Source organism: Microchirus variegatus, assembly GCF_963457635.1.
Source record: "Microchirus variegatus genome assembly, chromosome: 9".
Classification (NCBI taxonomy): domain Eukaryota; kingdom Metazoa; phylum Chordata; class Actinopteri; order Pleuronectiformes; family Soleidae; genus Microchirus; species Microchirus variegatus.
In genome coordinates, this window is record NC_139810.1 from 13,679,880 (window position 1) to 13,706,756 (window position 26,877).

The window sequence follows — 26,877 nt, forward strand, 5'->3', positions numbered from 1 at the left end:
CGAAGGTATTCACACATACACGCATGCACTCACGTGCAGTAAAATGAAGATACTCTTGATCATCTTGGCCGTTTCCATTCATAAAAGATGAAGGTTGCTTCGAGGGGGTATTTGGGATCAGGAGGGCTCTTACTGAGCAAACAGTCGGGGCCCGTAATGGCAGCACCAAAGTTGAGTCTGCAATACTTGACACGTTTCTTCTATAGTGATTTATTAGTGCCTGACCTCAGACATCTGCCAAGGAGTCTCTGTTCCATTCCTTTACCCTTTCTTTTTTTCCTCATCAAAGACATTTGCGGTATGGTGAAAGGTGCATTGAAAAACTGCAACCCATTGTTGGTGTGTAAATGTTTTTACCTGCTATAGACATTTGTGCATGTTGTGTCTTCTAGAGTCCCATGTATAGCTCTCTAGGGTCTTCTCCTGGGGACCCCTGTTCATTTACATTGTCAAGCCCTGGATCGACTCTTGGTGACAAAGCTAGAATGAACCTTTCTTATTGGCTTTTTTTCTTCTTTGGGTTTTGATGCTCTGTGGAAACCCGGATACAAATCCATCCTATACAGCAATGGTGTTAATGTGCTGATAAAACCCTGACAGATGATTGTCGGCCAACATGCCTCCCAGCTTTCAGTGACCAGTTGTGACTATTGTGCTCTCTTGCGCTTGAAGGAAGCATGCATTCCTTACTCCCAACAAATGGTAAGGTTAGTGAGTTAGTGCTTTTTTAGCGACAGCAGACCAAACACTTTGCTCAGCCTGAGTGGCGTCAAGGCCGTCTCAGTAGGGAAGTGTAGTTGATTGCTGATGTCAACGATTTGCTTCAATCCATTCCCTGACAAAAGACTCTGAAAAAGACTTGAAAGGTGGTGTTATCTGCACTCTTGCAGGCCCAAAGAAGTGGACGAGGTGATTTTTTGGCCGTGTGTTTGCTATTATTTTCAGCTTATCTAAAAGTATCCACATCTTTATTCGGCTCCCTTAGGACCCAGTCATGCTGCCATCTGTAATGTCCCTGAATCAGCTTAATTTTGCACCCTGACAGCCCAATATGTTGCAGTCTGGCACGGGAGGTGCTGAAGTGGCAGCAGGGTTTACGTTAGCCGGTATATGTCGGCTTTTGGCTGTTGTGATATGAATTTGGCCGGTAAAAAAGTCAAAGGCTGAAATGTACTGTGGGGGAAAAGTGCCAAGTAATTCCATCAATAATTAAATATTCATATTCAAATCAATTTGAACGAATTAGGGGTTGTTTGAATAACATTTATTCAAACTTCATTTTTGGAAAATGTGACAACCCTAATGTGAATTGCAAGTAATTGGACAATTTTGATTATGCAAAAGCAGTGGAAAACCTCAGTTCAATGAAGGTCTGCATACATGTTCATATTCATATATTTCCCTTATTTCCTTATTTTTAAAAATATATTTCACAGTTGACGCAAGAGATAACCCTTCAAAGTAGTCTACATTTGGTCATTTTGCATCGTTTCTATCCTGTATTTGTCAACTCCGCCACTTCAGCAGGCTTTGGTTGGGGGCTATCCTTACATCTGCAGGATAACTGACATCAGTATTATTATTATTATTATTATGTATCATCTGAGAGACAGAAGCTTCTGTCCTATCTGTGTTTTTACCCCTCGGGGGGTGGGGGGGTGGTCTGATCCAGGGCTGCTACAAGTAACATAAGGGAGAAAGAGCAGCCCCTGGTGATTCCCACTCCTGCCATTTTATTGTAACATCCTGGAGTGTGAAACACATCTGGTGGTCTTTGAAGTCATTGGAAACAATGGTGCTGATGGAATCTGGGACATGGAATAAGTCCATCCTGAAGTGAATTAATTGATGTGGAACAGTTCGATAGGTATTGCCAATGCGTAGGGATACCACATGCAGGTTAGAGGTTTCCTGTGCTCAGCCCCTTATCCTGTCATGTTAAGTATATTTTAGAGACTGAAGTAATTTTTTCCAGCATCAGCTTTCACCAGCTTACGGAAAGATTTGCCTGGACATAATTTTGCCATCTGAACAACTTAGAGGGGAAGAAAAAGGAGTAGGAAACTACTATATCTGATGATAATGGAGGAATGGCTTATCCTTAAAGCTATTTGTTCTTCTTGTAGATTGAGGACATTGAGTAAGATCTTAAATTCAACTTTTAAGGAGAACATAATTCAATAATAAAATCAGAGTTGGATCATTCCAGTGTTTTTTCTGCCTGCCTCTGTGTTGTATAATATGATACATTGAACATGAGAGTGAGGTTGGGGTTGAGAGAATATTTAAAAGAGAATCTCAGCTAATGGTCTTTACAGATGTATTCAAAATGACCTATGCGTGTTTGAGTGTGGCCTTCCCCCCCTTTTTTCTGAAGAGTGAACCTGTAGTCACGTGTATCCACGTTGAAGACAGGGACCACTGGTCTTAATGGTACCTCCACATGTGCTCTTTCTCTTGAGTTTAACTCGTGTGGGCCTCTCTTTGAACAAAGCAAGAAAAAAATTAAGAATTTAACCTTTATGTCCCTCCATTTTTTTGTGTTATTCTCTTCAGGGTTGTCAACGTATTGTCGAGGACTGGCAGAGGATCCTGATGGTCCGGTCACTGGTCATCAGCCCCCATGAGGACATGAGAACGTGGCTGAAGTATGCCAGCCTCTGTGGCAAGAGTGGACGCCTGGTTTGTACATTTAATGAAACCTTAAAAGCAAAGAGTAAATCCTCAGTACAAATGTACCACTACAACACTGAACACAAACAATCAAAACGATAACGGTACATCATAATGACCCATAGTGACTATAGTATACATATTATGTATATACTATAATTATAACTATTATCCCACCATACCCAGGAGGAATAAATCAGATCCTATAAGTAATGTCAAATGGAAAATTCGAGTCGAGTTTTGACAGAGTTAAGTGCAATAATGAATTCCAGCCATGAAATTGAACTTAACCTCAACCTGTTTTCGGTTGGCACCGATGAAAGTAGCTAAGCGCTCTCAATCACACTGTTTTGAAACCTGAACTGGAATATCTTCTCAATTCATGTGGTGCAATTTTCCTTTCCTGCAATCCCTTTTCTTTTTTTAGCCCACTGTTATTGTAATTGATTGCAAGGAGTGGCAGTGAATTGGCCAGTTTTCTGTTCAACAATCTCTTGTTGTATTTAAGCACAGGCATGCACACAGGATGACAGAATCACCAATACACCGTGATTACAAGAAGCTGGAAAAATGACCCCACTGAAACTTACAATATATACATTGTGGAGTGGCAATAGTGAGGTTTTTGTCTTACTCCTCTTTCTGTTGTGTCATTATCTGCGGTACTTTATGTGTGTCTATTATTTGACTATATTATTGTTACTTTTATTCTGTTACTTAAAGAAATATAAAAAAAGTAATAATCGAGCTCTGTATTTTGTTTGCCATCTGCAAGCCTCTTGAACTAAAACCATTCTGATCACTACCTTGCCCTTTAACCTTTGTTGCACATTTCTTTCCTTCAGGCCCTGGCCCATAAGACCCTGGTGCTCCTTCTTGGTGTTGACCCCTCCAAGCAACTCGATCACCCACTGCCCACAGCACACCCACACGTCACCTACGCTTATATGAAGTACATGTGGAAGAGTACCCGTAAGGTAGGAGCAAAAAAACATTGTTACTGGTTTTCAGTTTTGGAATTAATGCATTTTGATTGGTAAAATTAGAAACAAAAGCACCAGCATCAGACTGAATCTCTAAAAAGTAATTGAAAGTTATAAAATGTAAAAAAGCTGTTCTCAGCTTTTTAAACCAGTGTATTCCAGGTGTCCCGCTCCTACAGAGGAAAACAAATGTTAGACCTGAGGGAACTCCAAAGAGAGAAAAATAAATACAATAAAGCTGAAAACAGTGTACCCACAGTGTCACATTTAAAAAAAACAACCTCCAGGATCACTGTACTTTGGGTTATTATTTTTGAACAGTGTATCTTATAATGTAAAAACAATGTAGAAGCTATTGCCTCCTTGTGATGAATCTACAGAGGATTGTCACAAGTCTCTGCAGCTCAAGCTCGTTTCTGTAGCTTTCTGTCAGTATAATATTGTGAGTGAGTTAGTAGGCAAAGAGACAAATATTTTCCTGTTGGTAGAGACCAAAAAAGAAGATAAAAGTATATGCCTGCTCCTTATTCAGTGAACATTGGCTGTTATATTGTTTTGTAAATTCCTATAACAAGTAAATCATTGTGTATGCAGGTAACTGGCCAAGGGGTTCAAGGTGTTGTGCAATTTTCCCCTCCAAATAGGCCTGTAATTTTTCTCCATGAATAAAATCATGCGTGTCAGGTATGCTTTTATGTTACTGATGATAAAGTAACGTGAGATGTGATTTGGCAGAGAGAGTTTGGATGGTGATTAATAACTACTTGAAAACAGCCAATATGGATGATGACTGTGGTGGGAAAATCCCAAAATGTTAATATATGTTATGAGTTTGTTCATTCCACTGAATTTTAAAATATGTAATCTTGGACAGTGTTGTGATTCGTAATATATGCAGGTGTTCCTCAGTGACTGTATCAGTGTTTCAGATTCCTGGATTTGGTTCCATTTGCATTTATTATTGTGATTTCTGTTGAGTCAGATTTCAGTAAAATCAGTTGTATTGGTCCATTTAGATTCATGTTATTGATACCTTGTATCCATGGTGACAGTGGATAGATTGAGCTTCACATTTGTTTAGAACAGTTTCTTCTCTCTGTGGTCCTGTGGACACAGCATGGACATCATGTCAACTTTCTGCACTTATGACCTAGCATTTTACTGTAGGTATTCACACTTTGTGTTCGCGACTACCCACACTTCCCAACCACCTACACACACACACACACACACAAACATACAGCACATACATCCCCCAGACTTGCATAAACACCCCCACATTTATTACCAGGTGTTGAATAATGTTCCAGAGTACAGGTCTCATTAGGGGACTGAGGTAAGTGTGAGCTTTTGTCATGGCCAGCTGCACAGATGTTTATATCAGAATTTAAACACATAAACATGTACGCAATACACAGATATGTACTTACAGGAAAGGACCAATCCATTGTTTCTTGTGCATTGCTCCAATTGTCAGAATGTCAGCGCTATTGACAGAACACTGGGTATCAGTGGCTCGTCTTTTGGGTTTAGATTTAAATGAACTTAAAGAACTTATTTAACTTACGTGTGATACATGTGAACATCCCGCGAGGTTCATTAAAAGGAGGTAAAAAAGAAATGATGTGAAGCGACACAGTCTAGAGCTTTTGTCATGTTAATAAGAGTGAATATGCCCAATATATAGGAGCAGTGCATGTAGTACGGACATGTCTACATCATAGTCGACCAAACTGTGGAGTTTTTGTGCAGCCCTGCATTACACATAGATGTGATCACCACAATACCTCTTTGTCAGAGAATGACTGTACAAATACAGGCCAAGTCTTACAAAAAAAGTTTTCTGATTCAATGTTGTCACCTTCCTCAATGTAAGAGTGACAAAGCACCACAGAGAAAACATTTTCTCTGACTGACATTAAGCCCTTACCTGCAATTTTTTAATTTTTTTACCTCTCCAGATCGATGCCTTCCAGCATATGCAGCACTTTGTGCAAGGGATGCAGCAGCAGGCCCAGCACGCCATAGCAGCCGAGGACCAACAGCACAAGCAGGAGGTCCACAAACTAATGGCAAGGTCTGTCTCTCCTCTGTGGAAACACAGTAGCAGCACTTTGTCATATAATGAGCTTGTTTCACACAGGAGGATTTGACATGTCACCGTAGGAAAAGCACAGGTGGGAACGATAAAATGAATGATGTCTTGACTCCGTTTAGCTGCTTCGGTGTCTGGGTTTATTGTGCGTGCTGGCTCACCATCCCACTGTCTATATCCCTCACCTATTTTTTCCCTACTAAGATTATATACATATTAAGGTTGGATTGTGGTAGATATGAAATATCCACATGCATTTAATTATGCCTTCTGCACAGTTAACAGCAGTTAACAGTACTATGGTTGTTTGTTTGTCTGTGTTTGTTTGCCGCAACTTCAGAATTCATATGCTAATTATAACAAAATACACAATTACATTTTCTTAAATGTCTTTGCTGTCATTACCACAACTATTATGAGTCTGTGAAGTGGTAACTTTAGTTAAGTAAAGGCACAATTGACTGATGTAATTTAAAACAACATTTTCTATAATTGGATTGAAATAAATTCCAAAATATAATAAACATTATAAAATATTTTTACTGCTAAACAAATCAAAACTCTAACTTAAGTAACTTTTATCCAAATCCCAACACCCCTAAAACATTTTGTAATCTCTATCAAAGGCACATTGAGTTCCAAGCTATTTTTTAAAGCATTTCATTTTTAAATTGGTAAATTTCAAGGCACTTACAAACCTTAATCACTGACTTAAGGCATGGAGGCCAAGGTTTACCAAATGTATTTACATATACTATATCCTACAAAACTAAATAAGTATAATCCATTATAGATGCAGATTTTGATAAACAGAATGAAATTATATGGACATGTGTGTGATCACACCACGATGCATAGTGTAAAAAAATGGTAAGTGTTCTTTTGTAAATATATAAATAACGGCAAAGTGATCATAATTTTTAGTTTGTTTTTCAGGCCTCATTTTTGCCAACAGCACTGTAGCATTCTCTGAAGACAGGACCTCCCACATCGAGGCTCTTCAGGTGGAATGTGAACCTGGAAAATTTTATGCAAAGCTACAGCCTTGCTTCCTGTATGGGCTTAACATCGAGCAAGTCTCAGAATTATAAGATAATGACTGGCCTCAGAGGACTCTAATTGTCTCCAGGAACTGGACACTTTATTTAAATGAGTCATTTGAACAAAAGCAAAAAACCTAAAAAAGATTTCTTCTAAAAATAGATTCGGTAATACTAAATATGATGATTGCTAAATCTTGACTCACTCCCGAGTCACTATTGACTCAATACTGACTCACTACTGCAAATGGTGTAAACAATGCATGTACATTCCTAAATGTTGAGTTGAACTTGCTTCCGGATAGGAGAAATTTATAATTGTTATAAAATTGTCAAGAAGTGTGGCGTGCTTAAGCTGGAATGCTGTATTTAACATATCATTACTTAACCTGTTACTCATAATTGAGTTGATATGTTCCTTGTAGGCATTTATCATTTCCTAAGAAAACCTATAATACTAAGATGGTGCACTGAAGTAATCACATGCTCCAAGAAAATTCATGTTCTGTCTCCTCAGATGAAAGCGCAGATCCAACAGATTTCATTGCATTGGTTATTGGCGTACTGTAGCTGTTGAAATGAAATTTATCAACACTTAGTCCAATTCCTCAATGGCAGTGCCAGTGTATAATGTGTTTAGTTGTGGTTCAGTGGTGGTGAAATACTTTTTTGACCTTCAAACACCCACTTCAGCAAAATGGAGAAAAAAAACAAAACAAAATATAAACTAAGGAAAAAGTAACCATGTATTTTTCTGCCTTCATGTTCTAAACACACAGGGTCAGATACAGTGCAGCCTGCGTCTTTTCCATGATCACGACTCAATCTGTCATAACACCTTTTATTAGTCCCTTGGCATCCTGTGGTATTTTTCAAAGCTGGCCAGGTTGTCTGAAAGTCTCACCCCAGACTACGTAATAAAAATAATCCTTCTTGGCAATTTGTCCTATACAAGCTACTCATCCCATAGCACATGGCACCTTGCTTACAGGTTTCACCAGGTGTCTCCTTTCCCACTGGGTGGAATCAGTGGGATCTTAATCAGCTTTCCTGAAATACTATCTCACATCAGCGTGAGAAAAAATGCAGCATGGAGTCTGCTCAAAAGGTTTTCAACAAAACACCAGATTGTAGAGAAGAAAAAAACAAGACATTTAAATAATTATCATGTGTTTTCAGATGCCAATTTAGAGAATTACGAAATGGAAAGTTTAGAATGTCCCAAAGGTGCTGGGAATGAATTCAAAGTATTAAAGTTGTTTTCGTTCTCTTGTGGTTCATCAAAATATTTGAGGTGAAGGCTTTCTCCGTCGGGTTTGAGTGTCACTGACTTGCCAGCACAGGAAAAAAGAACTAATACTTTTGAGGGTATTTTGACTGCACTGCATCATGGTCAGACAACTCAAAACAAGCAAAACGTGCAAATGGTTACAGTAAATCATACAGTAGACTCATCTGGTCCTGCATGCACAACATACACCAGTAATGTGCACCCTCCCGTTTCCATAAATCATACATGACAACACACGTGCATGACAACAGGCCAAAGGGGCTTTTCTTCACTTGTGCATCTTCCAGACAGTGACTCTGGCTGTTAGAGGAATGCATGTTAGGGAGAACACCTGTATAATGTCAGACAGGACTGCTTCTCTCCAGACGTGCTGACACACTTTCATGAAAACAGGTTGACTATGTGGTATGGAGCACACCTGGAACCCTCAGTCAGAGACACACATTCACGCAGTCACATGGATGCCTACACTCTCTCTCAAGAACTCTGTGTTATTTCACTAGTACAATACCAATTGCTCGTAAGCCTGGAGTCTCATGTTTAAATAAAGAGGTTGTTCCAGTGTCCCCATACACTCACTCCCGCTTCTTTTCCCTAACCTCAACCTGTTAACCACTTAGAGAAAATATTTGGTTTAGTTGGGCTGAACCCACATTTTACGTTCACATGGAAAAGCACTCAAAAGAAATGACGTAATCTTAAAAGATTATTTATGCTCCGCAAACAGTGTTAAAACTGCTGACGGATGGGTTCGAAAATACAGTGCTTTTCAGTTTCTAAGTGTCGTGCAGATGTACATGAAATATCTGCTTTGGTCACACCAACTACAACTAGAACTACTATGGGCCTCTTAGCATCTGCACTTCTGTGATGGATAGAGTTAAATCCTCCTCTGGGATGCCACAGAGCTCACTGCAGGGTTAAATAAAAATAGTACAAAAAGTGGTTTAAATAATTGAAACTCTCCAGATGGGATTCCAGAATCTTTAATCAGACCAAAAAATACCCCACTGTTGTGGCTTAAATGTTGGAATGATTTTCAAGTCTTCTAACTGTATGTAACAACCAATTCTTTGTAAGTACTGAAAATATGAGAATGATTATAAACGCATAATGATTTTATGTGTGGCTTGGAATAGTTTTCCTCTTATTAATGTAGTCGCAAAGTCACGTCAATTGGTTGACAATCCAGTGAGCGTCTGTTAACCAATTGAATTGAATGAATGACAGACTATGTCCCTAGCTACACTAACTTTTACTGTTTTCCTACGTACAACCAAGGTATTTTTAGTGGTTTCCAGCGTATCCATGTACGTACAATGATGTGACTTTCACAGAGCAGCTGCATGTTGAACAGTGGCAGCAATTGTTAAATACAGGACACTTTGGCATTGTATTCATTTTGGCTCTAAGTTTCAGTTGGTAAGGTTTCTGAAAGACATGTACCCATTGAAAATTCTAGGAGTGTCAAATCTTCATGTGACTTCATGTGTAATATGCTTCATGGAAAACATCAAATCCTACAGCAGTTGATGATAAATGCTTCTCTCCTAACCTTTCTTATCATATATGTGCAGAAAATACCAAGCTAGCTGCTTGAACTGCTTAGATCACTAGTGATTGGGGTTGCAAAATGCTGTGAATTTTTATCATGAATTTCAGGGAATAAACTGTAATTTACGGGAATAAACTGAGTATTTTCAAAATTTAAGGTTGGCTCTTACTAGGGAATTGGATATCTGTCGGTCTCGACCCATTTCCGCGATTGTATCATTTTGCATGGATGTTTTCTTATGACTTATGACTTATTCCCAGTTAGTTCCCCGAAATTCCCATTAAATCCCATATAGTTTCTAATATGGAGTATTGGATTGTACTCACTCAAACCTAAGTGGTGCAATATCAGACATTCTCATTATTACAAATCAGTGTACTGTCTGTGCAACATGTTTTCCACATGAAATTAAAATGATCTAAGAAAAGTAGCAGTATAGCAATTCAGTAGTAATATTAGATAAAAATGTCACTCTTTACTTAACTATATCTCCTTTTCCTTCTTGTAGGTGTTTCCTGAAGTTGGGTGAGTGGCAACTTAGTCTTCAGGGAATCAACGAGAGCACCATCCCCAAGGTTTTGCAGTATTACAGCCATTCTACTGAGCACGACCGCAACTGGTACAAGGTCAGCTCCTCTCTTTCAACTGTAACCTTTCACCCTTAACCTCTTCTCTCTGGTCACAGTAAAATCCCAGCTGTGTCGGCAGAGGGTTTCCCTTACGTTGATCTGCCATAAGGAAAACTCCAGACCCCATTTTATTACCTTTTACTTAAACATGCCATGAGACTATTTGTATCTTTTTTTTGGTCTTGTGCACAGCTCATTTATTTTGTTCTTTATACTGTGGTCCTTCTTCAGATGCATCAACGTGAGGTGATGGAACAGCTGAGAGTATTTTATTTTTCTTGCCAAAGATGTGACTGTGTCCAACTACCCCTCTTCCCATCCACCCTTAGCAACTCCCTTCAGCTTCAGAGTCTTTTGTATCTGGCTGCATAAGAGAGCAAACATTAAAGTCATATGTTTGGATCAGAAAAATATACAATCTCCTGGTAGCAATATCTGTCCCTTTAGTAAACTGGAAAATTGCATCATGAACAAAACGTTGAGATTCATTTCTAATCACCACCTCTTAGAAATCCAGTTTCACCCTGTTTGTGCCATCCTTCGACAGGCCTGGCATGCGTGGGCGGTGATGAACTTCGAGGCGGTGCTTCACTACAAACACCAGAACCAAGGACGCGATGAGAAGAAGAAACTGCGACACGCCAGTGGTGCCAGTGCTAATAGTGAAGCCAGCAACAGTGACAGTGAGGTGGACAGCACTGACCACAGCCCTCTGCCCTCACCGGGCCAGAAAAAGGTCAATGAGGTGAGAGTCGCAGTGGTTCAGCTTCCTTTTTCTACTACACTACTAAACTAAACAGCACTCATTTAAAAATCAAAGTTGACATGGCTTTCTTCATTGCTGCCGCTCTTAAGTCTTCTGCCTCACATTAGCTCACATTGCTTTCAAACAAGTATTTTCTTCCTTTTTTTATCTAATTTTTCCAGATCTAACCCTTTGTTTTTACAAAGTACGGTAGCTCTGTGCTACACTGTTTCTTTTTTAAAGTGCTATATAATAAACCTTGACTTGTCAGCTAATCCAAGCCATCCAATCTTTAAAAATGAAGTTTATAGTATACATCTTAACTACAGTCTGTAACAGCTTTGCTTTGTTTAGGCTCACTCTAGCAATGTACTCTTTTAAAGCTTGTATAATTGTGCTAATTAGACTCTGCATATGTAGAAGGCATACATGGTAGTTTACTTTTCAGATCCCTTAATATTCACAGTCCCCAGTAAAGGTTCAATTACACATATCTTTGCTTTAAAATATTGTGTCAGTGTGCTCTTTAACACAGCGTATTACTTTTTTCCCATGCACTGAAAGCAGTATATCCTTCCACAGGACCTCTCAAAGACACTGCTGCTATATACAGTTCCTGCGGTTCAAGGTTTCTTCCGCTCAATTTCCCTGTCCAGAGGCAATAACCTGCAAGACACACTCAGGTGAGTTAAATGACTATAACACTTACTAGACAAGTGGTCCCAGCAAGCAAACAGCAATTCATGGACACTCATGCTGGGGTAGGAGGACCTCTAGTGGTTAATTGTGATTGCACTATTTCATCATTTTTAATGAGCCCTTAAAAAAAATGTTTTAAATGTTTGGTATATCTTACAATTCAGGGTCCTGACTCTTTGGTTTGACTATGGTCATTGGCCTGAAGTGAATGAAGCCCTGGTGGAAGGCATCAAGACCATTCAAATCGACACCTGGCTGCAGGTAATGCATGCAAACACAAAAGTCATTTAGAGCTAGCTTTAATATAAAAAAAGGAAGTATGATAATTAAATTATTCTAGAAGTGAGAACATGTTGGTAAGATAAAACAAATACAGTATTGTCAGTACCTGCTGCTTTGAGTAATTATTTTGCCAGTGCTATAATTCATATTTCATTCAGTAGTGCTTCTCCCCTTAATTTACGGTGTCCCCAATAATAGTTCAATTAGCTCTAACTTATAGTCTTCACAGAATGCATTTCACCTTACTTGGTTAAGAGGTCAACAAATTCAAGCCATTCTAATTTCCTTTATCTGTATGCCTGAAGATGCGATTACTTGGATGCCTGCGAACCTTCACAGACATGTGCTGTACATGAGTTTTCATTTTATTTTCTCTGCCTGTCCAGGTCATCCCTCAGCTCATAGCTCGAATTGATACCCCTCGAGCTCTTGTGGGACGCCTCATCCACCAGCTGCTAACAGACATAGGACGATATCATCCCCAGGTACATCTGCTCACACTTCTGCAAATGTTGTTTTTACAATATAAAACAGAACCAAAAGCCCACTTTTATTGGTATCTATAAAATTAGCAGTACCATCAGTGACCAGGATTCTTCTCTGTTCCCCTCCAGGCTTTGATCTACCCGCTGACTGTGGCTTCGAAGTCCACCACCACAGCGCGCCACAATGCTGCTAACAAAATCCTGAAGAACATGTGTGAACACTGTAATACCTTGGTTCAGCAAGCCATGATGGTAGATACATTTAAATCATTTAATTCACTAATACTAGAAAAGCAATGCAGATTTGTTTTAACACATGAAATGTAAGCGCAAAGTCTGACATTTGTTTTTCTTCATCCAGGTGAGTGAGGAGCTCATCCGAGTGGCCATCTTATGGCATGAAATGTGGCATGAGGGCCTTGAAGAGGCATCGCGTCTTTACTTTGGTGAACGTAATGTCAAGGGTATGTTTGCTGTGCTGGAGCCTCTACATGCCATGATGGAAAGGGGACCACAGACACTCAAAGAGACCTCTTTTAACCAGGTGTGTATCAATCTTCACTGGGTTGAATATTGAGTTTAGTCTTGTATAGTACAACATCTCGAATTAAGCTGTGGCTTTTTGTCACTACAAATTGTGGATTATGAACACGGGACTATTTCCTGTAAAGTCACGGGAGGGTCAGAGTCACGCAGAGTTCTCCCTGTGTGCTTAAAAGTGCCTGCCCTTTGCAGGAATGCAGTTGAACTTAAGTGGAAACTACAGGTGTTACTACTGGAGTTCTGCCTGCCTGCCTGCCTGCCGAGGACTGTTAAAACTAACTGTGGTTAAGGGTTCACTTGGCCACCAATACAGCAGGTTTTCTTCTGCGTTCCTGATTGCTAATCTAACTATAATGGATGTGTCCCATGTCAACGTGCTTGTAATAGATAGAAAGACAATGGTGCAAGGGAATGTGTCGCACACAGCTCTACAACGAGTGCAAAACACTGTTTGATGTCTTGTATACTATGATGTATATAAAAAAAAAAGAAGATAACTTTGAATTGTTTAATTGAATCAGACATTGTGTTTGTGTTACTTTGGATTACAGGCGTATGGCAGGGACTTAATGGAGGCTCAGGACTGGTGCAGAAAGTACATGCGGTCTGGAAATGTAAAGGATCTGACCCAGGCCTGGGACCTCTACTACCATGTGTTCAGACGCATCTCCAAACAGCTGCCACAGGTGAGCGGAACTATGAAGCCACTGCGCTGAATTCACTTTTTCTTATATTAACACTGTTAGCATGGTATCTTAACCAGAGGAGCAAAGATCACCGATTGTGTCCTGAGCTTCGTGGCTCATTAATACTTGTTCTTAAAGCTGTTTCCTTGTGATTGTATCATCCAACATGCATGTTACTGGAGATGTTAACAGGGCTAAGGAGCCAACAACCTGTGCCAGATAATTTAAACTACACTAACTAATGTAGGATGAATGAATAAAAATACTCCACTGAAGTAGCTCATCTGTTATGGCTTCTGGGGAAATTCAAGCCGACATTTTTCCAGTTCTGCAGATCTATGTCATTACAATATCATCAGATTTGACATTTTTTGCTTCTCCTGTCCTAACTTTGTCTTTGATCTGCTCACTGGGTAATCCAGTACGGTTATTTCAAAATCAGTTATTTGAAGATAATGATGGCGAAACTGGGGATTTCTTTCATTTATCCTTGTCTGGGCAAAATCATTAGACAAGGTGCCAAGAATAGTGTTGAAAGATGGAATGATGTGAAGAGGCAAAGCAATAGAAGAAGTCACACAGGGGAATATTTTAATATTTAACTTTTTATACATCTTGGCACATTTTAATAATTGGCCCATATCCTCAAAAGCTAGGAGAGAGCTGCTGTTGTTTAACAAAGGGTTTGCATTTGAAAATTGAAATCATTTATAATTTGAAAATGAATTATAAACCTTTAAATGCTCTTAATGCTCCCCAAGACTCCTCAGTGTGAAGCCATGCATCTGCTGGTCCTGCAAATATTTCATGAAAAAAGCCTTGTTAAAAAGAAAGAAAATGTAATGGAAATGGAACAGAAACACCTGAGTGATTTTACTCTGAAAAAAGCTACAGTACTTGTTGAGTTTGTCACACATGCAACAAATAAAGGCAAATAAAGGCTGTTCAACGAAGCTGAACTGCTGCAGCAGTGGTCACAGCTGAAGTGAGGCCCAGGGAGAGAGGTCGGCCAGTTGGTGTCACAGTTTTTAAAAACAGCCGATTGTTGTGTTGCATATGCGCAAAAAAAAAGCTGGCATACAGTGCAACCTCAGGGAAAGACTCACTTAATCAGGAAGTGAGCAAAAGTTGCTCACCAATGTTATCAGACTAGGTTTATTGGTATTGTTTTGAATAAGAGTGGCAGAAATGACATATTGTGTGTTTAAGCAAGGCTTTTATCTCCTAAAACCCACTTAACCAGCACAGTTAAAGAACAATATTACTTTGAAAAGCACTTAACCTCCTTAAAAGATTTCAATATCTTAATATTGCTAATAATAATAGTAATATTATTATTAATAATAATAATAATAATAATAATAATAATAATGATAATAATAATAATAATAATGTCGCTTATAATAAATCAGCCAAGTCTTTAATATTTGGTCGTTATTGTATGTTGCACATGGGCAGCCCATAGAGCCGAAAGAGAACTTGGCTTGTGACCTAGCGGTTGCCGGTTCATGTCCCCGCCAGGTCCAGAGCTGTGGTACCCATGAGCAAGGTACCCAATCCCTTGCTCATTGTTAATTTCACTCTCTAAATTGATCCCAATCACAGTGGGGCCACATCCAGTATACTCCTTGTGGTGGCTTACAGTATACAGGTTTCCTATGCAGCATGGAAAAGTATGGAATTTAATTTGAGTAATTTCCAGGTCTGGATAAGTATGGAAAAAGGGAAAAGAGTGTGGAAAATAAAATAAAATATATTAATATATACAAATCAAAACAAGTTGCTAATGCAACATAGCCCACCTGCAGATGATATGAAACTAATCAAGCTGGCTGTAGAATGGTGTAGGGTTACCATGGTTACTGTTACTGACTGCGATCCTCATTTATTACATTTTTTCCTTATGTGTCGTCGAGCCAGCCACCTATTGTTGACAGCGACAGTGATCATGGATCGCTGCAAGGTTTCCAAGGGCTGGCTTCATGAAGCATGAGTGAAGGATTTTAAAACCATTTACTTACATAATAAGCATGTAACAATTGGTATTCAGATGTTTAGTATTGCCTGAAAAATCCTCCAAGAAGTCTGGGAATTTGAGTCTGGAAAAGCATGGAATTTTGAAATGGAAAATGAATAGGAACTGAGTATACAGAGTGTACAGAGGCCGTGGCCCAGCATCCTGGATTTAAAATGTACTAACAGCACATTTTGCTGCTTCCTGATTGAAGATGAAATTAGAGTGTTAGATGTCATCTCTCATAGCTGTGTTGAACAATGACATTAGAAACAGTTCTGTTAGCAGCACTCACTCCTCATAGCAAATAGAGATATGGGTAATATTATTTGACATTGTGGCAGGTTCCTGCTTCTGGGGGATGCTCCCTGCTGTGACAATACAATATGCAGCATGATATACACAGAAGTATAATAACATGCTGGGGAGCAATGCAAATATTGTCCCATAGGGCAGTAACAAAGAAATAAACTCTCTGCAGGATGCATTCATCCCAACAGCAGATTCAGAGCAGGGTGTTCTTTAACAATAAAATCCTTTAAATAGTCTACCACAGTCAAATTTTAAACGGCTTACCTTCGCTGATAAATGACTGTAGACAAGCAGTGAATGTATTTATTGATGCACACAAAGAATGTGAAATGTTGCAGAGAAATCTATTGAAGGATTTTTTATAAACAACTCTACCCAGCTAAGACCTTAACACGAATATTAGCCAGTGCATATTGCCTTAGGTGCTGTTGGCAGGAGCTGTTGTTTCAGTGTTTCATAACAGTCTAAAAACTGTCCGTCTGTTCCTGTGTTATAACCCTACCTCATCAACTTTGCATGCAGCTGACTTCCCTGGAGCTACAATATGTGTCTCCGAAGCTGCTTATGTGCCGAGACCTGGAGCTGGCCGTACCAGGCACTTATGACCCCAACCAGCCTATCATCCGCATCCAGTCCATCGCTCCCTCCCTGCAGGTCATCACCTCCAAACAGCGCCCACGCAAGCTCACCATCATGGGTAAGATAAGGAGAAAATTGCACAGACCTTGCAGCTGAACCAATATATTAGGAAAATAGATTAAAGAATGTTTCTAGTCATATGCTTTCAGCAGGCGTGGGTTATCACATTAGAGAAAATTCAATATTAATAACATTTTCACCCACCCCACAAACTGCTCCAAGGCCATACGTTACTTTGAATTCATCACTCATGACAAAGTTCTGCATGTGGATAATAAACCAGAATAAAAAATTTTTCTTATGAACTGAGGAATGAGCTCGACAGTGATGAGCCTCATAGAAAAAGAAACCCGAACACCACAGAGAATGGAATGACCTGGCTGATATGTACCAAAGAAGTATAATGCTTGTCTTTATTTTCTTGCTCAGGATAAATAATGCATGCAAGCACGCACAGATCAGTTTGTCAGGATCCCTCCCTACAGTTCTCACTGGCACTCTTTCACGTACAATAAATATCTCTGACAATTTATCCTGATGCTGCATCATATAAAATACAACAGCAAAGTGCTTCAACAGTCGCTCAGCATGAGAAAGTATCCTGTCTGGAAGCAAAATCCTAAGAATGTCAATCACATATCATTCACTCTAATTCACACTTTTCAACTGACCAACGAGATAGCTTGCTCTGATGTATCCCATAAGTGTTACACGTCATACAGTGTAAAAGATGATGGCCAATATATCATCTAACCTCTGGAGCAAGACTTTAGATTATAACCTGTCATTCCACCACAGGCCACTTAGATTTACTGTCAGTGCTCTGTCTGTCCCCCAATCTACGATCAACACATTGCTCAGTGGGACTGGCTTTTAGGAGAAGTCTGGAGAAAGAACTGGGACTTTGTTTTACAACCGCTACTAGAAGTATCAGTTAACACCATTAAGGATGTTATTTATAATAGGTACAGCGAAGGTGGAATAACTGTGGTCTGTTGAGGTTATCAGGAGAGTATTGGATGTTTGAACAGTTAGATATTAGGGGTGTAACAGTTCTGAACTGACACCGAAAACCTTGGTTCAAAGGACTTCGGTTCAGAAGCTCGTTCTATCTTCCCGAACCTCGGTTGCGCTCGTCATCTGCCTCAGCTTCACGGCGCTGTGTCTCACTCACAGTGCTGTGTTAGTGAGAGAGGGAGTAGAGCGGCAAAAGTTATCTTTTGCATCACTTATTGTCAGAACTTCAGAACTTGGCACTGCACTTACTCGTGCCCGTAGTAAGATACCTGTCAAGTTTGAAATCAAACGGACCTTCGGTTCGAGAGATATGCGAGTAAAACACAGACAGACGTTCCTGGAATTTATAGAAAGATATAGAAAATGTAGACTGGTCTTAAGAAAAGTGCTTTTTTATTTATTTTTGTTATACCTCAGACTAGTATAAGAAGTTTTTAATTTTTATTTTATGTATTTAGACAATGTAGACTGGTTTTAAGACAAATGTTTATGTTTTTGTATTCCTGGATAGTAAAGAGATTAATAGAAGTGTTTATTTTGGTCTAAAGAGAAATTTTATACTAGTAATGTTCATTTTCTTGATATTGCAATGCAACTATCGTTCAATAAAATCCAGACATTTTTCTGGAAGTAAGTGACCATAAACTTAATGAAGTGAGAAATGATTGGGACAAAGCCAGCCCCATGAACAATATGGTTCATATGAAATCTTTTACGGTCTGCTCAAACTTAATAGACATTGCTTTAGGTGATTGTAATGGAGATGCATGTGTCAAACAACAGAGGGGGCACACTAAAGAAAACAGCCAGCACTTTGAAATCCAGTCATAATGCCTTAACCCTTTTGTGCCATTCACTGTTGTGTTTTTGGCACCCCCTGCAGGCAGCAATGGCCACGAATTCATGTTTCTGTTGAAGGGCCACGAGGACCTTAGGCAGGATGAGAGAGTGATGCAGCTCTTTGGTTTAGTCAACACGCTGCTGGCCAATGACCCTGCGTCCTTGCGCAAGAACCTCAGGTAGACCGACAGTTACGGTCACTCACATACACATGCATGTGTGCACACACAGACACGCAATTTTCTAATTGTAATCATATACATATATATAAATATATATATATAATATATATATATATATATATGTATATGTATATATGTATAAATATGTATATGTATATATGTGTGTATATACATAGATACATACATATATATATATACATAGATACACATATATATATATATATATATATATATATATATATATATATACATACTGTACATACACATAAAATAAGTTAAATAAACAAACAAAAGAAATAATACTAAGTAAAGGGAATCATTATTTTTGTGTTTATCTCTGTTGTGCATCTGTTTCACAGCATTCAGCGATATGCAGTGATCCCCTTGTCCACCAACTCAGGCCTGATTGGTTGGGTGCCCCACTGTGATACCCTGCACGCCCTCATCAGAGACTACCGAGAGAAGAAAAAGATCTTGCTCAACATTGAACATCGCATCATGCTACGGGTCAGTAGATTCGTAAAGGTTTCTGCTTCCTTCATGTTAATAATATTAATGATGCTGTTTTCCTACAACACAATGTTTTTTTGCACAATGGATCACAGTTTTCCTAGTTTCAATCTGTTAAGTAATTTAAAATTATCATTTTTGTTGAAAAACAATCCTATTCCCAGGTTGGATTTTAATGATGCTGTCTTATTAGTTGCATGTAAATGAGCTTATAAGTTTGCATGTCATTTACTGTTTATCAAAGCTGAGGAAGCATCTGTTTTCAGTAATTATATTGATGACTGACAGGCAGTTTTTAATGAAAACACATTCACAGGGCCTGAATTGCCTCATGTTAAGTACATACCCCTGACAATGTATTGCTCAGTAAGGCAAAGGAGAACAGAAGTGCAGTAAATTGATGATCTTTCTTTACTAAAATATCACTGAACGAAATGCTTCAGACAACAAAGCCTGTAGGAAAATTTAAATTGTGCCAAACCATATCACTGGGTGATTTTTTTTGTAACATCATGGCTCAAATTTGAGTCTGAAAATATGATGATGACATCATGTGCAGCCATGACATAATTCAGTTAAAAATGACAACTTTGTCAGTCTGTTCAAAGACAAACACGGTGTCAGAGGAGTCCTTTTAGTCATATTGGGGAATAATCCGGCATCAGCCATTATTTGATCACAGGGTCATCTATTAAATGTTTTTTTAAAACAAGCTTTTTACAAATAATAATTTATTTGGTGCATAATTCTGTGTGAATTCCATTTTTCCTGAGGCAGATTTCAGTGCTAATGAACAATTTTCCATTTGCGAATGAAGTTTTGCGTTATTAATGATGTGTTACATTCAGTTTAAGACTCCAAACGGAGAGATATTACGCTGACTACTCAATCAGTCAGGCCATTAATCAGTTTTAGATAAAGGATGAGGACAATACACGTGTGAGACAATGATAAATTGTTGTCTTAGAGTGTATGTCAAGGTGTTTCTTTCTAAACCCAAAACGTAACAGGTAATTAAAGGTATACTATCATTCTGAACATTCGTATGTATGTTCGGTTCTCCCCTGAGTTTGCATGGAACTCTGCTGAGTGGCTTACAGATTACGGTTATGAGACCGACAGTTTATCATTATGGTGAAGATGTTTAAAGGTTTCTGTTTATCAATACAATCTGGTTTTCTTTTCTATATGAAATGTAAAATTCCGTCTCGTTCTTATGATCGTGTGTTTCAGATGGCGCCAGACTACGATCACCTGACGCTGATGGAGAAGGTTGAAGTGTTTGAGCATGCCGTCAACAACACAGCCGGAGACGACCTGGCCAAGCTTCTGTGGCTCAAGAGCCCCAGCTCTGAGGTGAGATGCTCTGCTTGTTTCTTCTTTTAGCACAGAGGATTTTTTACTTCATCTTTTCAGAACATAAGAGTGATTAGTTAAACTAAGAATTTTCCAACAGGTTGGTTTACTAATGTTTCAAGTTTTTTTTAAAAAACACAATAGAGGGCCGAACTTTGTCTGCCCAGTCTCCAATTATTGAAGGAAATGGAGTAGAGGGTAATACCGGAGTGTCCCACTTTCTACCAACTGTCTTATCAGCACTTTTACAATCAGACCTGCAAATTGAATCCATTTTTAGGACCTTTAGTACCTTGTGTATCTGATGTTCTACATGCTCCAGTGTCTCAATAGCGTGTCAGAGATTTGAAAGTGTTGGCTCAGTAGTACTTTTTTCAAGCCCTCAACCACACATTTGTGCAGATGCATTTATCATCGAGCAATTACCAGCCATTTCAAAAATATCCTGCTCCCATGAAGAAGAAATAAACAACCCCATGTTTTTTCTACAGGCTGTGCCTCTGAACATCTCTAATATAGGCCAAATGTTATTTCTCCTGCAGGTGTGGTTCGACAGGAGGACAAATTATACCCGCTCCCTGGCTGTGATGTCAATGGTAGGCTATATCCTCGGACTTGGTGACAGGTGAGTTTATCAGCCGAAAAAAAGTATTGTATTTTTTAAAGAAAATTAACATCGGAATAGTGACAATAACATGATCAAAGATTAATGACGACGTTATTTTTCCATTTCTCAGACATCCGTCCAACTTGATGTTAGACCGGTTAAGCGGGAAGATCCTTCACATCGACTTTGGAGACTGTTTTGAGGTAAGAAGGTTTTGTAACATTTTATACAGATCATTCCTTTATTTATTTATTTATTGATCTGAGTTTTATTACATCATTGATTAGGTGGCTATGACCAGAGAGAAGTTTCCTGAAAAGATCCCATTCCGACTCACAAGGATGTTGACCAATGCCATGGAGGTAGGCAGCAACATAACAAAAGTGTGTGAATTTGTATGTGTAGGCCAACTTAAAGAATCTTAAATGGTGTTTTAATCAGAATCCTCCAAATATAAATAGTTATATATTCTAAATAGTTATATATTCTATTCTATAATTCTCACAAACTTTTAAAAACACAAGACTAGGCTGTGCTCCTACTTTTTGACGTTTGAATGACACAAACAAATTGAAAAAACGTAATCCAAACTCTTAGTTTAAGTTGCCGTGACTGCTGCTGTTTCCATCAGTAAAGTCGAGTGTCTGCTTGTGTGCCAGGTGACAGGTTTGGACGGTAATTACCGCATCACCTGCCACACAGTGATGGAGGTGCTGAGGGAGCATCGGGACAGCGTCATGGCTGTGCTAGAGGCCTTCGTCTATGACCCGCTGCTCAACTGGAGGCTCATGGACAGTAAGTGAATGGAAAACCGTAGCAGATGCACGTTACATGCTTCAGACTCTTAATAAAAACATTATACATAGAATGGATGTGAATGGCTTGGAATGGTTGAATAAGTTTTGTAGATGACTGAAGGTCATTGGTGTAATTCAAGAAATAAATTAGAACAGTTGCTCTAGAGCAGGGTTCTCAAACTCAAATGACCTGGGGGCCAATGCTCATCTATTGTGGTCAAGAAGGGGCAGGCCTAGAGAACAAAAAGTGGGAAAAAAACCAACAGACATTTATTTTAAATTACATAAATAATAGTGTGGACAACTGTAATCAAAATTTGTACCATGAGCCATCTTGGCCACTGCCATTTGTGGGGCTTGGGCCCTAACAAGTGCATTTATATATGTAATTGAATGTTTTAACCAAATTTTTTATTATTACTGTTATAAAAAACATTGCTAGCAAACATATATTATATTCTATCACTTTGCTGGCAGCTGTGCCTCAGCTACACACACTGTGTTTAAAAGACGGTGAGGTCGTGGGCCATGTTTTCATTATGACTTGATATCAAGTGGGGGGCCGCATGTGGCCCCCGGGCCGCCAGTTTGAGACCCCTGCTCTAGAGGAAGAAATGTAATTCTCAAAAAAGAATTGTGTTACAATTGTTTAAAGTAATAATTATAATCCATGACTTTTGATCACTAAAAACATTTCAGAAATTGAATTAGATAAAAAGCTGTGTTGATTCTAAAGCTATTGTTTACAGAATGAATGGGGGTACTGCACTGTCTTTATTATGCACTGTTGTCAAGTTAACCACAGTGAGTTGAACACGTCTACCATAACTTCATGTGTTTAGCTCTTCCTGCTTTTTCTTTCTTTAATGCATGTTTCCAATGTTAATCCCCATTGTTGCTCCAGTCACCAATAATGGCACTGGTATGATATTTACATTAATAATATATTATACATTCAATTTAAAATGCACAGTTTAGACCTAACATCAGTAAAACCATCCATTTATAGGAGTATTTGTGTGATAGATTATGTTGGGACTTTGTAATCCTTCAGGAAAACTGCATTTTAAAAAAAGAAAAAGAAATACATTGATAAACCAATGTTTTGTGTCCATATGAAACTATTATCAAGTTCTGCTGAATGAAATTGATGCCAGCCATTTTGACTTTATCAAATGATAATCTCTGTCAGAGAACAGCAGATCTCACATTTACAGAACAGGTACAGCTGAAGGCTTGCAGACTCAACAACGACGACAAAAAGCACATAATCATTTACCATCGGCAAAAACTTCAAGTCCATGTCTAACAACCCTGCACTCCAAACACTAACCATATTCCGACCTTCATCTGGATTTACACGCATGACTGGAGAAATGTACGTCTTGTCCCTGTTATTTCTAAAGCCAGTGCAGCATGGAAGCACCTTTCAGCGACTTAATCATCTGGAAAGATGCTAATCTGAAAGTAGTCTGTGATGTGGGTTACAATACTTCGCAGCATGACACCACTGAAAGTAACAAGTATTCACTGTCTGTCTTTTACAAAGACTATGGCTTATTTATGGAGCACGGACTGTAACTCACAATAAATGAACTTAATGTGAAGACAAAAGAAAACCATGATGCTGCCGAGCCACTTCAAATGACTGCAGGCAAAACTCCTTCACGGTGATCGCTCTGTCTTTTTTTCCAAGGACTAAATTAAAAGAACTCACACACCTACTGGTTTTACCCACAGCAAACACTAAAGGCAACAAGCGTTCCCGTACCAGAACTGACTCGTACACCGCGGGACAGTCAGTGGGTGAGCCTGTGAACTGTAGCCATAGCTGCTTTCTCTTTTCTGCTTGATGATGTGAGGCAGTGTACAAACCTTTGACTGTGTGGTGTCTTCTGCAGAGACTCTAGAGGGCATAGACATTGGAGAGACCACACACAAGAAACCAGGGACCACTGTGCCTGAATCCATACACTCCTTCAGTGAGTTGCCATTTTATTTTCATTCCAGTGATTGTTGTTGTACAGCCCTGCTGTTTTTCTCTGGTTGCTTTACCAGAGTAGCTGTGCCACTGCAAGGCAGCACTCAAGTCCATTCTGATTACCTGCAACTGCAAAGAGTCTTGGGGGAGAGAAAGCTTTTATACTGTGTTTATAACAGTTTTTTACCTGTGTGTGTGTGTGTGTGTGTGTGTGTGTGTGTGTGTGTGTGTGTGTGTGTGTGTGTGTGTGTGTGTGTGTGTGTGTGTGTGTGTGTGTGTGTGTGTGTGTGTGTGTGTGTGTGTGTGTGTGTGTGTGTGTGTGTGTGTGTGTGTGTGTGTGTGTGTGTGTGTGTGTGTGTGTGTGTGTGTGTGTGTGTGTGTGTGTGTGTGTGTGTGTGTGTGTGTGTGTGTGTTTGTTTCAGTTGGAGATGGTTTGGTACAACCAGAAGCACTCAACAAGAAAGCCATTCAGATTATCAACAGAGTGAGAGACAAACTTACAGGTAAGCTCTGAAGCAAACTTAAGCCCCTTCTCCACCTATGGTCCTAGCTCGCCTCGGCATGGTTTAGATTGGTTTTCCACTACAAAATAGTACCTACTCAACATGGGCGGAGTCATCTCTGCACGGCTGCTTGAAACTGCCATGACTTCATTTTAAATGCGACACACAAACAAGTGAATAGTGACTTTTAAAGCAATTGTTTTCAGTGTAATTGAATCATTAGAATCAGTTCATTGTGTATCCACCCATGTATGCTTGGCTTTATCATCTAGTTTCCTTTAAATGGAAACAACAATGACGTCATCATCATTATCATGGTCTATTGAAGACCTTTAACTCCTCAGGAAAATGTTTATGACATTACAAATGAAGTGAGAAGTAAGCTCATTTTTCCATTGATTGATTTAAACTGAGTTCATTTTGTAACCAGCAGTCGCCTCCTGGTGGCTACTCAGTGTTTTCTCAGTGTTTTCCGAGTTGGCAATAGTATCCGGACTGGAAGTCCGCAAAATGTTCTACACAAACCTCCAGCCTCAGAGGATTTACGTGTCCAGTGGGTACATTTTATATATGATGGCAATGTGCCGGCTAGAGTCGTCAAATGGTCGTTTTTCCAAATGCTAACTGATGTTAGCTGCCAGAGCCTCAGTGACGCACGCTGACGTAGTTCCCTGTGTCTCATTTGCATTTAAAGAAACAGGCACTCAAAACTGACCATTCTGAACAGGGCTGTTTTGGCAGGGTAATTGAACTGCTGTGGTGCTTCATCCTTAAGGTATTTTGACCAAAGCATGTCACAGACATGTTCATTAGGACACCAGGAGACCAGGTTAACTTGTAGAAATGGGGTATAATATGAGACCTTTAACTGATACAGTTCGGCATTGTTCAGCTTGATTCTTGTGTCGGACGTCTCGCTCACGCTCTTCCTGTGACGGCACTCTGACCAATCAGTGGCCAGCAGTCTGTCACGCATTGTATCGTCTCAGCTCACTTGGAACCTCGCCAGAGCAGGTACTAAAAATTGTACCAGGTACTATGCTAGTGGAAACGCAAAAAAATAATCATGCCGAGGTTAGGCGAGTGGAAACACGCCATTAGCTGCATGTTAACTAGAGGGCACTTGGTGAAGGAATGTAGTCACCATATACCAGGTAGCATGACATTAATTTATTAATGAATGAAAATAGTATGTACTTGAATCTTAAAGAAAGAAGATATTCAACAATAATTTTTATCTGAAATGACTGTACAATTAAAATAATTCTCTAAAGAACCTGAAAATCAAAATATTTGTCCGTATCTCAACCAAATGTTGAGCTTTTCGGTCATTCCTGTTACTATCGTGTAGGCTTGACCAAAAATCATTTTAAACCTGTGTTTGCTGATGAAAGTGTGGAGGAAAGAGATTCTTGGCAGAATGATTCTTCTGGCAATTGTCTAGGCTTGTGACAAGAGTTTGCTCCCAACAGGTCGAGACTTTTCTCACGATGAGACGCTGGATGTGCCAACACAAGTAGAGCTTCTCATCAAGCAAGCCACGTCACATGAAAACCTGTGCCAGTGCTACATCGGATGGTCAGTACTCATCATTGACATATTCTGCCTCAGAATGCCTGATGTTTTTAAATTGTACTGTGTATTGTGAACACTGAATATTTTCTTTAATCTTTAGGTGTCCATTTTGGTGAAGAACTGTCTTCAGATGCCAAGAAGAAACACTCAACACTGAAGCCACAGTGCAGAGCCTCTGAATACTTTTTTTTCTTTCCCTACTGTAGAATTGTATTATTCTCCAGTGACACATTTTAAGTTGATGAGAAAGTGCTTTAAGACCTCAAGGTTTTATCTGATCATCATCAAAGTGAAGTCATTACTTCAGATGACTTTTCGTACTTTTAAGACCATAATGATTTGCTTAAGCGCTCTACAGTGGCCATGTTGTAATAAGTTATGACATTTCTTACTCCACAAAAAAGTGTATAACTTAGAAACCCACCAGTCCTTTGTATTATGTTGAATTAACCGTTTGCCTTTTATTAACTTAAACGTTCTTTAAATGTTGTTCACAACACATTGGAAGTAAAAATCTGATTAAAGATGATTATATTGTACTGTATGGGCTTTTGTGCCAATAAACCCTGTAGAGGTACCACTATGTCTGCGCTGTGTCCTTCTCACAGTGCACATTTTTAGTGGCTCATCATCTCATCAAATAGAAAGGGGGAAAATGTATCATAAAAAAAAATCTATTTTTGGCAGCAGACATGTTTTTATACTATTCTTTAAAGGTAAGCTTCACCTCACTTCTTGCCCCACAGAGGGCACTGTAACTCCAACAAGAGCCTCTTTGGAAATACATGGGGAGAGGATGCATTCAGCAGGCTATAAAATAAAAAGCAGAACAAAATCC

The 26,877-nt window shown here is 39.2% G+C and overlaps 1 protein-coding gene across 1 annotated transcript in view; it reads left to right on the forward strand.

Moving 5' to 3' along the window:
- Window positions 1–26,576, forward strand: part of mtor (mechanistic target of rapamycin kinase) — a 78,168-nt gene extending 51,592 nt beyond the window's left edge. Inside the window, exons 35-58 of the mRNA XM_083895120.1 lie at window positions 2,557–2,682; window positions 3,519–3,650; window positions 5,618–5,733; window positions 10,146–10,263; window positions 10,814–11,011; window positions 11,594–11,694; window positions 11,875–11,971; window positions 12,379–12,477; window positions 12,607–12,729; window positions 12,839–13,021; window positions 13,572–13,706; window positions 16,555–16,729; window positions 18,572–18,707; window positions 19,070–19,217; window positions 20,454–20,576; window positions 21,119–21,201; window positions 21,314–21,386; window positions 21,471–21,545; window positions 21,843–21,978; window positions 23,721–23,786; window positions 23,882–23,962; window positions 24,384–24,464; window positions 25,937–26,042; window positions 26,140–26,576. Of these exons, the coding sequence (XP_083751246.1) occupies window positions 2,557–2,682; window positions 3,519–3,650; window positions 5,618–5,733; window positions 10,146–10,263; window positions 10,814–11,011; window positions 11,594–11,694; window positions 11,875–11,971; window positions 12,379–12,477; window positions 12,607–12,729; window positions 12,839–13,021; window positions 13,572–13,706; window positions 16,555–16,729; window positions 18,572–18,707; window positions 19,070–19,217; window positions 20,454–20,576; window positions 21,119–21,201; window positions 21,314–21,386; window positions 21,471–21,545; window positions 21,843–21,978; window positions 23,721–23,786; window positions 23,882–23,962; window positions 24,384–24,464; window positions 25,937–26,042; window positions 26,140–26,155 (2,727 nt within the window). The 3' untranslated portion in view covers window positions 26,156–26,576. The remainder of the gene's footprint in view (window positions 1–2,556; window positions 2,683–3,518; window positions 3,651–5,617; window positions 5,734–10,145; window positions 10,264–10,813; window positions 11,012–11,593; window positions 11,695–11,874; window positions 11,972–12,378; window positions 12,478–12,606; window positions 12,730–12,838; window positions 13,022–13,571; window positions 13,707–16,554; window positions 16,730–18,571; window positions 18,708–19,069; window positions 19,218–20,453; window positions 20,577–21,118; window positions 21,202–21,313; window positions 21,387–21,470; window positions 21,546–21,842; window positions 21,979–23,720; window positions 23,787–23,881; window positions 23,963–24,383; window positions 24,465–25,936; window positions 26,043–26,139) is intronic.
- Window positions 26,577–26,877: the final 301 nt, after the last annotated feature.